At 49.7% G+C, this 11,287-nt stretch overlaps 1 protein-coding gene across 4 annotated transcripts in view; it reads left to right on the top strand.

The window, feature by feature from the left end:
* Nucleotides 1–958: 958 nt before the first annotated feature.
* The window catches only part of NIN (ninein), a 94,552-nt gene continuing 84,223 nt past the window's right edge, over nucleotides 959–11,287 (top strand). For all 4 annotated transcript variants that reach the window (XM_080938384.1, XM_080938383.1, XM_080938386.1 and 1 more), the window contains exons 1-3: nucleotides 959–1,093; nucleotides 1,470–1,516; nucleotides 9,824–10,027. In XM_080938384.1, the coding sequence (XP_080794510.1) occupies nucleotides 9,845–10,027 (183 nt within the window). In that variant the 5' untranslated portion in view covers nucleotides 959–1,093; nucleotides 1,470–1,516; nucleotides 9,824–9,844. The remainder of the gene's footprint in view (nucleotides 1,094–1,469; nucleotides 1,517–9,823; nucleotides 10,028–11,287) is intronic.

Here is an 11,287-nt window from a genome sequence, read left to right as displayed (position 1 = left end):
GAAGAGGTCACATCTGTTGGTTCCAGGAGCCTGAACTCGCTAGTTTCCTTTCTGACGCCTACAACTCTCAGTGGCAAAGGGGCTTTGTCCAGGGTTCTTGTGGAAATAACTCGTGGATGTAATAAATCAAGACAGATCCTTCCTTCCACACGGACTACTCGTGGACTTTGCAAAGACATTGCCTCGGGCCCATGTCTCCCTCCACCTCTAGCCTGGATTTGAGATCCTGTTTGACTACTTGGTATTAGGAAGCATAGGGAAGGGAGAGCACTGAGGTTTAGTTAGCACTTTTTTGGAGGGTAGCATGTAGAGCAGGCACGGGAGAGAGAAGCAAGGCGGGGACCCACCCAGCAACCTGGACGGCAGAAGGACCGACCACCAATTCTAATGACTTTCTGTTCTGCGCGGCTGTCACAGGGGGTTGGCTCCACCCTCTGAAGTTTATACAAGGGGCAGGCACTTATGAGAATGAGATGGGCAGCTACTTAGGCTTCTAAAAAAGGAGGGGGGTCCAGAGGGCTCAATGCTCTCTAGGGTCCTTTGCTTTGGGGGGCCTTTTCCCGTGACCTCCAAAGGTTTTTTTGGAGCTGTGAAAACCAGGGTCCCCAGCCGGTGACAGAGGTACCCGAACCTCCACTTAAAGTTAATCAAGCTGGAGTCTTGGATCTCCAGAAACGTTGTGGGACTTGTGCCAAGCGCCAGGTACTAGTAGATGCCTTTGAGAGGAAAGAGAGGCGGTGGGCAAAGGGCCGCTGGTGCGCCGAGGCGACCTCTGGATGCAGGACGGACACGAGGAGCCAGGGCGTTCCCAGATTCAAATCTCTCTGGCGGGGGCTCGCACCCGCCGACTCTCAGCCGCTACCCGCTCCTCCCTCGGCTGCGGCAGGAGGAGGAGCCGCGCCCTGGCCGGCGTCCCTTTGACTCCTCCCTGCGCGGCCAGGCTTTTCCTCCCCGCGGCCCGATCTCCGGGTGGCAGCGGCTGAGCCGGGAGCGAGCGAGCTGGGCGCGGCCGTCCCGTGCCGCCGGGCCAAGCCGGAGAGTCCCGCGGTCATGGTCTGTGCGGTGGCGCGGGGCGCCTGAGCCCCAGAACGCGGTAAGCGACAAGCTGGGGAGCCCCGGGGGTCGCGCGGCCTGGGAGAGCGAAGAGGCCTCGGCTGCCAAAGCGCCGTCTACGAGGGACCCCGAGCGCCCTAAGTGGCGCAAACCCGCAGATCCCGGTCTAGCACGCGGTGGCGGCCCTGGAGGGGCTCTGTCGCCAGCGGGTGGCGGCGGGCGGGGGGGAGGGGCGACGGCGGGGGCGGAGGATGCGCCGGCGCGCTTTTGTGAGCGCTGGCCCCTTACATATGGAAATGACGCTCGCGCGGGTCCCTAGTCGCGTCCTCTGGAAGGACGCGTGCCCGGCTCGGCGGCGCGGGCTGCTGGGTGTCGCGGCGCTCGCGGGGCCCTAACAAAGCGCCCTTTCCTTGCAGAGCTCCGGAGGCGGCCGGCGTGGGCGCTCCCCAGAGGCCGACGGAAGGTAGGCGAGGCCGGCGGGGCTGGACCACGGGGCTGGCGTGTGAGTTCTGCGACCCGCGGGTGGACAGGTGGAGTGGGACGCCGCTCGGGTTGCTAGGAACCTGGGCTGGCCCGCCCTCCCGCCACACCTCCGCCTCGCAGACCTGCGGTGCCCGGGGCTGAAAGCTGCTACTGTGCCTCGCTCCAGCAAGGGGCAGGAGCCCGGGCGAGCAGAAAGGGTTCTTGTTCTGTGGGTGGAGGCCACCCAGGCAGTCCCGAGACCCAGGAGCTGAAGGGAAGCCTGCGTGGGGAGCCCCTGGGTGTCGATCTTGCGAGCGCAGAGCTGCTTGGAGTCCTAAAAGTGGAGATTGTAGAAGGTGCGTGGGATCGGTGCAGGTAGAGACTTGGGGGCAGCTAGCTGGAGAGGGTGGTAATACATCTTGACAGTTGCTCTGAAAACCGCGATCTCCAGAGCAGAGGAGTGTGGAATGAAGTGAGGAGAGGGTGTAGGTGGGAGAGAAGTATCCAAGACTCAGGTCTGAACTGCAGTACCGCCCCCACTTCCCCTAAAAAGACAAGGCTGATGGAAACCAGCCTCCCCTTAAGGCTCTGTGAATTTGAGAGACGTTGGAAAGGTTGATGCTCCTAGCCTCAGTCCGGAAGGAGCAAACGAAAGGGAAGCTGGAATCGTGCACTGCCACGAATCGTATTTCCAGACAACTTGGTTATGATGAGAGGTCTCATCGTCCCTTACATGGGACAGACCCTTTCCGGGCGTTGAGGAAGTCCTGAGAAGGCTTTCCTTACAGCTCAACCAAAACAGACTACGGTTGTCTACGTGGCTGCCATGGTAGCTTTTAGGGTGCTCATCCCAATTAATCTCATCTTGGCACATGAACTAGGCCGTGCTGAACATGAGACCATGAACTATTTCTCAGTTGGGTTCGCTCTGATATGTCATCTTGGCATCAATGTATGTATTTGCATGCTTCCCGAGGCTTAACAAACCATAAAGAAATACTTTCCTCGCACCGATGTAGCTTATTCTAGGTGCAATGGTGAGCACAGGCTATTAGAGGCTGACCCGGAATATTAGTATGTCTTGCTGTGGAATTGAAAGAAGCTGTGAAATACCCCGACTGTTCATCAGTCACATCACAGGCTGGTTGAAAGAGGAGTTCGTGCTGTCTCTTCAGCTGTGGTTGGTGTTCATAGGGAGGTGATCCAGGCAGGAGGTATTGGCAACCTGCCTATTTTCAAGGCGCTCTGATGTTTTAGAGGATAGCATTCTGAACTGCGGTGAATGGATTACCACAAGCAAAGACATTACCAATGCAGATACTGGGGCAAGGAAGAGTAAGCCACCATACCCTCTGTGGTCCTCTTGTTGAAATGTCACGGTCCAGTCATTTTAATAGATGCTCGCTGAGAATGTCACAAGTTCTTTTTTTCTTATTTCCTTTTCATTTTAGATATGTAATGGTCCTTCATATCAAAAGATGTTAACTCACAGGACAAGAATAGAGCTCCACAGAATTCTGTGGACAGTCAATCTTAACTTAATAGTCAGTGTTCTTATCATGAGTCAAATGTTGTTCAAATAAATTGTTTTAAGTGTCACTGTATGACTTTCTAAAATAACGTTTTACCAGTACTGATGCTTCCATTTTGTGTTGATAATGAAAATTCATTTTATAAGTCTTACCCTGATAGAGGCTTGGCAGTTACCTCAGGATGTCTTAGAGCGATTCTGACAGCCTGAACCTTTTAGATGGCTACTTTTATAAATGCCAACTCATTTGTGAGCCAATAAATAATGCAGTTTGAATTCTGGCTATTGATCTCACATTTATTGGCCAAAGGCTTATTGGGCAGGCTCACTGAGTCACACACACACACACACACACACACACACACACACACACACAAAAGGATATATTTATCCTTTAGATAATTTAAAGCATTATGGAATTATGCAAACGGGAAACTTCATTAGAAAGTAGCTCAGGTCTTTGCTGCAATTTTGTATAAGCAATTAGACACTTGTTCTACATGGAAAGCACTCAAAAGTGTCGATCTCCTAATACCTCAGTACAGTTGGGGAAATATCTGTAGATATGAGAACAGACCAGACATTTTCCACTCAGACCCTAGGGAGCTCACAGCTTCAGCCATCCTAAATTAATTTATGTAAATACAACTTAAGAAATGAAAGTAGTTTCAGGCTTCCTTTCTTCCTTCTTTCCTTCCTTTCATACCAAACACAAAACTCTGTTTTGTTTTTCTATTTTGTGTGTGGCTTCTGTAGTTTTGTAAGTAGTTGAATATAGGTTACTGGATGTGGTGTACAAAGCTGCTGTTTTTCCTTAACTGATTAGGTAATTCACCTGCTATTAGGTGTAACAAAAGCTGGATTCACACCAACCTGCAGGGCAGTAAAATCCCAACTTTTGTCTAAGTTGAGAATAAATACTAGGGGGTGGGGTGCTCTTGGTACCATTAAATTTTAGCGCATGGTTAGCAAAACAACTGTGCTTTAAAACTCACCTGAATGTGAACTCTCCCTGTCCAGTTGCATGTAGGAGTTTATATATATATTTTTTTCTGCCTCAGCCCTGTTCCTGCTGGTGCTGTATTGCTTTTGGTTTCCAGCTTGGAGGGAGGAGGCACTGAGTTGGGAGGAGGCATTTGGCAGTTTGTGGCTGAGCAGCAAACAGGACTTTGAAGAAGTGCTTTAGGTTAAGGGGGGCATTGCTTATTCTGGAGCAGGTGCTGTACTTGAGTTTCTTCTCCTTGTTCTTTCTCTTCACAATAAAATTAGTATGAAATTAAGCCTGGAAAATTGTGCAGCTGATAAAGGTGTAGAAAAAAGAAGAAAAGGGAAAACACTTTAATTTGATCATGGTTCATTATTAGGTCTAATAAAAGCATAGGCAGAAAGCCTTAGTAGCCAGGGTTTGTCTGTGTTCATCACTGCAACCCCCAAAGTAATGAAATTAGTCACTTGGTGGTCACTGCCTGGGCTGTGGACCCCCAACAGCTGTGTCTGAACACACATCGGAGACATCTATTATGATACTCTCTTGAAAGGGAAGAGGCTGAGCCTAGAGGGGCGTGCAGACATTCTGCAGAGCTGTTCAGCTGCTGGGCCATCTGGAAGGGAAATAAAAGGTCTGGGCTGGGGGCTCTGGCATTGTGTTTATTTATTATTTGGTTTGCACTTGCCAGACTTTGTCCCCCTTTTGCTCCCTCCAGCCCAGAACAGATACTCACCCTGGCTGGGATTCCAGACCTTCAAGCTCCTGGTGTGAGGCAGTTCACACATGCGCTTCACACTGATCTGGGGACACTTCATCACTCACTCGGTACCCCAACCTATTCTTTGGAAGTCCCCCTCGGCACAGTGTTTTCATCAGCTGGGGGGGGGGGGGTTGAATAAAGAGTGCATACAGCACAGACGCGTGACGGATGCCAGTCTGTGGCCTAGTGACAGCCTTGTTTGGGGCTCACTGGGAGGAAGATGCTCCGAGTAATTGTCACTATGGCTAGTTATTGGGCAGTAAATGTTTAATTGCTCGCTCTATGCATCTGTCTCTTATTTAACTGTCCCTAGTTAGAATGCCAGCATATTGCCCACACCAGCCCTTTTATTCCAAAGGAGTCATAATGGCTTCTGGCTAGCTGTCACTGGTGGGGTCACTGGTGGGGTCACTCTGGCTAGCTGTCACTGGTGGGTTTTCCTGAGGTTATGGTTGTCATCCTTAAACTGAAATTGTTCTTTGCAACTTCAAGGAGGACTTACTACTCTTCTTCAGCTTTGTAAGTCCCCTGCTGCTGGGTGCCTGCTGGGCCTTGGCTCTGGAAAGCCCTGGCTTCCCAGATAAGACCTGAAGCATTCATTGGGGGAAAGACATGGATGTGCCATTCCTGAAGGGCTAGGGCCCTATGGTTGTCTTACGTACAGATGCATTTCATCTCAGCCTCAACCCCCGTGCTGCTTTAGGGTGAGAGAGAGTGCCCATCATATCCGTGTTTCCCAGAGACTTGTAGGCTATGCCCATCCAGTCCTGACCAAGGTAGCTGGGATCCCTCGATATACCACAGTGTGTGACTTGCCCAAGGTTTTCTCAGTACTGTCTGGGTGACAAAGAGGGGAGTAGGAGTTGCTCAGTAGCCCCGCCATTGCTGTGTCCTTTGTGCATGTATAAGGCTGGGGGACAATAATGGTCATAGCAGTAGGATCCCACCTCCTCCTCCACTGTAATGCTCTTGCCTTGAACAGGTTGCTTAGTTTTGCCTAACCCCAATTTCTCCATTCGAAATGGGGAAGTGATACTATCTATACCTCTGAACTAGGAGGATTAAATTACATGAATGAGGTGGTCTACTTAAAGTACTTGGCATACAGACTCACAGTGAATGCTGGGAGGAACATACTGCTTTCTGAATCCCCCAGCCTTTCTGCAGTTATCAGATATTAAATTTGTCAATAATCCTCCTTATTCGTTATCATCATCACTTATTAATATAGTGATGTTTACGGGGGTCACGTCCTTTGCCCATCCTTACCCTCTATTCAGTAGATTCCACTTCTGCTTCGCCGCTCTGCACGCAGACTTCTGCCTGGTTGATTTAAATTACTCTCCTCCGGCTTCCTTTCCAGGCCTCGGTGTTTTCTTGCTTGATTTTTCAGCTGCCTCTCGGACCTGTCTCTGTGAGCCTAGCCACTGGCTTGCCCTACTTAGTTCTAGAACAACCCTTCCAGATGGCTGCTGTTACCCCCATTGTCTAAACAAGAGAGCTTGACAAGGGTTTTAGCACAGTCTCCTCCAAAGTCTGGTCTCTGAACTGAGGAACGAAGCCGCAGTTTGTGACTGCGTTAGGTACTGAGTTACACTTCGATGACTCTACTGTGGTTGGTACTCATTGTTGGTGCTCTGTTTCTTCGGTTATGCCTGACCCTAAAAAATGCCCCTGTGAAGGGAAGATGTATATGGGGAAGAAGTCAGGGCAGGAGCCGTCTGTGTTGGTTTTGGCATCTTCACTAGGGCAAATGTCCCTCCCTGGAACCCCCACAACAAGAAGACCGTCCGCTTACTGAGTCCCTGGCCCAAAGAATGGATTCCACTGTTCAGCTGGGGGAAGGCAATAAGGAAGGAAAAACTGTGGCCCGCACTCTACCTTTCTGGCAAGTGGGGAGGGAAATTACAGAGGAACATTTGGAGAATTGTGTCAACCAGCAAAAATGCATTTGGTGCCCAATGAGAACTGACAGCCTGTCACCATGTGTAACAGTTCCTGGATGTCGCAGTCCTGGAGCGCTTGCTCCACTGGGGTGCAGCCCTCTTTCTCCCATATCACCCCTACCCCCACCCCACGCAACCTACCTCCCACCCCAACCCCTGTCTTCAGTCAAAAGAACATTCTCCTAAGATCTGGGAGATGAAGTTCAGGGAGAAGAAGAAGAAAAGCTGTTTTTAAATGAAGAAAGTCTGATCTAGTGAAACTCCAATAGCCTCCCTAAATCACACATGCTAGCTAACCAGATTCAAAGCAGCCGATAAGGCCAAGTACTCTTTCACAGGCTTAGAGCAGTGGTTCTCAACCCTCCTAATGCCTTGACCCTCCTGTTATGGTGACCCCCGACCATAAAATTGTTTTCGTTGCTACTTCATGACTGTAATTTTGCTACGGTTACAAACAATAAGGTAAATACATGATATGCGGGAGATCTGGTACGTGACCCCTGTGAAGGGGCTGTTCTAGCCCAAGGGGTCGAGACCCACAGGTTGAGAACCATTGGCCAAGCGAGGACGTAATGTTGAAGGGAAAGTGTTAGGATCTTTTCGTTTCTGAGTTTGTAAACCCATATACAGAAATCAAGGGAAAGTAGGATCGTCTGGCTTTTCTGAAGTTGATCAGATTACAACCCAGAGAGGAAGCTGAGGAAGGCATCACAGCAGTGAAGATTCCGAGCCCTGGGGGTTCCCAGCAGACCTCAGAATTAACTGGCTCACTCCAGGCAGAATCTCATTAGCCAAGCTTAGGCTTGTCTCTGTTCCTTCTTTTTTGTGGTTTGGTTTAACACCTTGGTGTTTCTTTTCTGAAGCTTTGATGTTTATGTAGCACTACCAACATATTTTGAAAACATTTACATACTGATGAGTTAACCCAGCAGACCAACCCTGGGAAGGCAGCCAGAGCCTGCTGCACCTCTGTGGTTAGCTGCAGATGGAAGAGACCCTCCCAGGCCTGGGAACCTGGACCTGCACTCTATCAAGTGGCTTTCATGGGTGGCCCCAAACACTGAGCTGAGTGGCAGCTTCTTTTCAGCTCTTTGACATCATCTGGTTGTGGGGTCATGGCTTACAGATTGTCTGGTTTTTTTGTTTGTGTGTGTGTGTGTGTGTGTGCTTTTTTTGGTTGTTTTTTTCTTGTTTGTTTTACACACACACACACACACACACACACACACACACACACACACACACACACACACAAAGACAGAGTCTATGTAGCCCTGACTTCTGGTACTCTCTAGGCCTTTAACTCACAGAGATTCCCCTGTTTCTGCCTCTCAAGTGCTGGTATCAAAGGCATCCACCACCACCCCCGGCTATTTGTCCAGACGACATATTTTGGATGACTAGAGTGGCTTTGTATTGCTTCCGAGAGCTCCATTGCCTTGGGCCTGAGCTGTGTGAGGCCGCTTAAATTACACTATCTGAGTTGCTGGGAGCTGCTCTGAGTCCTGACTCCAGGCTTTAGTTAAAGGGGCTGTTTTTACTGTCAGTGCTCTTAGGGGTTGGACCCAGGGCCGCGCACATGCTAAGCAGATATGATGTAGCACCCCCAAGCCCTGGGGATGGTGCTGTGTTTTGTAGTCATGGGGTTGGCTAGAAGCCTGATTGCAAACGTCTGAGGTCACCATCCCAAGGGTGTGTGTGTGTTTGGCACACGCTGATTGCATCATGAAGCTTCTTCCAGGTGTGCAGCATATGGGCTGGATTCACACATTAAAAATGGATTACTGTATACGGGGGCAGGAAAGAGCTTTTTCGATTTCTTCCTTCCTTCCCTCCCTCCCTCCCTCCCTCCCTTCTTTCATCCTTCCTTTCTTTCCTCCCTCCCTTCTTTTTTCCCTTCTTCCTTCCCTCCTTCCTTCCCTCCTTCCTTTCCTCCCTCCCTTCTTCCTTCCCTCCTTCCTTTCCTCCCTCCCTTCTTCCTTCCCTCCTTCCTTTCCTCCCTCCCTTCTTCCTTCCCTCCTTCCTTTCCTCCCTCCTTCCTTCCTTCCCTCCCTCCCTTCTTCCTTCTTTTCTTTCTTGCTTGTTTATCGAAACAGGGTTTTCCTGTGTAGCCCTGGTTGTTGTGGAACTTCCTCTGTAAATCATGCTGCTCTGAACTCAGAGATCCCCCTGCCTCTGCCTTTCACGTGCTGGGATTAAAGGTGTGCACCACCACACTTGGCCAGTGAACATCCTGTTCTTGAATACCTGGAATTGTGCGGTTTTATTTTTAGCAAAAGATGACTTAATGCCTTTGGTGACGCCAGGTTTTTAATGATCCAAGGGAGGGTGAAAGGCTGGGACCCAGGTTTGTCGGGTGGTGGGGAATCAGGATTGGAAGACAGGGCAGCCAGGAATAAAGCATTGAGTTACCAGAGGTGGAGGAGTTCAGAGATGCTGTTCAACTCCCAAAACATCCAGTGGTTCCTCAGGAAAGGTCCTCGATGTTTTGCCCTTTCTCTAGGCAACTAAGCATTACCTATTGTACCCTGGGACAAGAGAGAGCCTTGGGGAACACTTTCTGCCCTGCTGTGGGTAATTGCACCAGCAAGGCTAATTGAGTTGCTTTTTGAATTAAGGGCATCTGGGCTGTGTAAATTGGGAGATGGCTCAGCCAGTGTCTCTGATGTATCTGTGATGTGGATGCCTAGGCTGAATGGAGTGAAATTTGGCCACACCTCAGATCCCAGCATCTGGGGAGGTCGTCTGCAGCTTGCTGACTTACTTGTCTGGCAGCTCTGACCCTGTAGCAACTGAGTACTAATAATTATTTTGTCTGACTAGACCGGCTGGTAGAAGAGCCTTTCACGTTCCTGAGTCCCCAGGCTCAGGGTGAGAAACCCTTTCCAGTGTGAGACAGGCCATTTGCCCACAGATCTGTCAGGAAGGAGGATTGCCTGCCTTAACCCTTCGCGCCTTTGCTGCAGACTGTTCCAAGTGGCTGATGGGACTGGGGGAAATGTGTGTGTCCAGATAGGGTTGGGGGAGATTCGTGTGTTCAGCAGTGACCTGCCCCAACCTGTCGTCTTTCATGTCTCTCACAGGTGTGCGCTGTGTACTATGGGATGGATGAAGTGGAGCAGGACCAACATGAGGCCCGACTCAAGGAGCTGTTTGACAGTTTTGACACCCTGGGAACTGGGTCTCTAGGTCAAGAGGAGCTCACTGACCTCTGCCATGTGCTGTGCTTAGAGGATGTGGGCCCGGTACTGCAGCAGACGCTGCTCCAGGACAACCTCCTGGGCAGGGTAAGATCTGGGGAAGAATGGAGTTTGTTGAAAGTGGGGTGCGGTTTCTCTCAGGGTACTGGGGTTGGTGGGAAGCCACAGGCGTGTTGCAACTGGTCTCTTGCAACCTGGCCGTTAACCTGGGGTGTGTAGTTTGCTTGAGTTGATAAGGGTCTGATGAATCTAGTCTGCACTTGGAATTAAGTTGTACACTGAGCATTATGGGCAGCAAGAGAGATAGACTGTTTTCCAGACTTTCCCCCTTGTTCTTTCTGGGTCATTTCACTGAGTCCATAGTCATTATTGGGACAGAAAACAGAGAGGTGAAATTTCTATGAAAGAGAAAGAAAGGCAGGAGGAGAGCTGCTCTTCACAGGAAGCAGAAGTAGGTTTCTAGCTTGACTTTTAAAGAGCTGGTTTTCTTGTGGGTCATTTTGAGGTAAAGATCGAACCTTCCATCCAGGAAGTAAGACAGGAAAGTAAACAAAGCCTAGGCCGTCTCCAGTCCAGCCCAACATGCATGGGGAGTGTGTGTGTGAAAACCGGTTAACTTCCACATTTGACCAGGTCATGTTTTCCCCCTAGATCAAGTCTCTAGAGAGAGGAAAGAGGTCCCCCTTGTCCAACCCCTAGCAGTGAGAAAGACATTTGCTGTGTTGCAGTCTGAGAATGCCTCCAGTTCTCCCATTCATAATCACTAGCCTCTAAGATGCTCTGTGTAGAGTTTTCCACCCTTGGCTCTAGGGCAGGCAAAATGAAAGGGGAGGGACTTCCATCTGAGCCGTGTTGCTAATTGTGACACTCGGTTCACTGGTTTGTTCTGTGCTGTAACTCCAGGAAGCAGTGTGGAAGCTTAGTTTTGCCAGATGTATCTTCTCCTCATTTCTTGTTCACGGTCTTCCAACTGACACATGGATAAGTGTCCAAAGGCATAGGATTGGCTGCATGACACATGAAGGAGGCAGACACAGCACTAACTGTGAAGCTAGTATACAAAAAAAAAAAAAAAAAAAGATATTGGGGCATCACATGATGTGAGGTCAAATAGTTCACACTTCAGGAAAAAGAAGTTGATTTTGCTGCAAAAAGTAGGGCCACTCTTGGTCACTTTGAGCAAGATTAGATGTTTGTGAGTACATGTGGTACTTAGAAAAGGCTAAAAGACTCATTCAGAAGGTAGTAAGAGTAGCTATATGAAAGGGCAAACCATTTACTCTATCTAATGTGCTCTAGGGCTTTGGGTATAGTGGAGAAAAGCAAAGCATCTCCCAGTGTGATCCT

The sequence above is a fragment of the Micromys minutus genome (assembly GCF_963924665.1).
Source record: "Micromys minutus genome assembly, chromosome: 1".
Taxonomy (NCBI): Eukaryota; Metazoa; Chordata; class Mammalia; order Rodentia; family Muridae; genus Micromys; species Micromys minutus.
The sequence above is the reverse complement of the archived record's forward strand: the minus strand, read 5'-3'. Positions and strand labels throughout refer to the sequence as shown.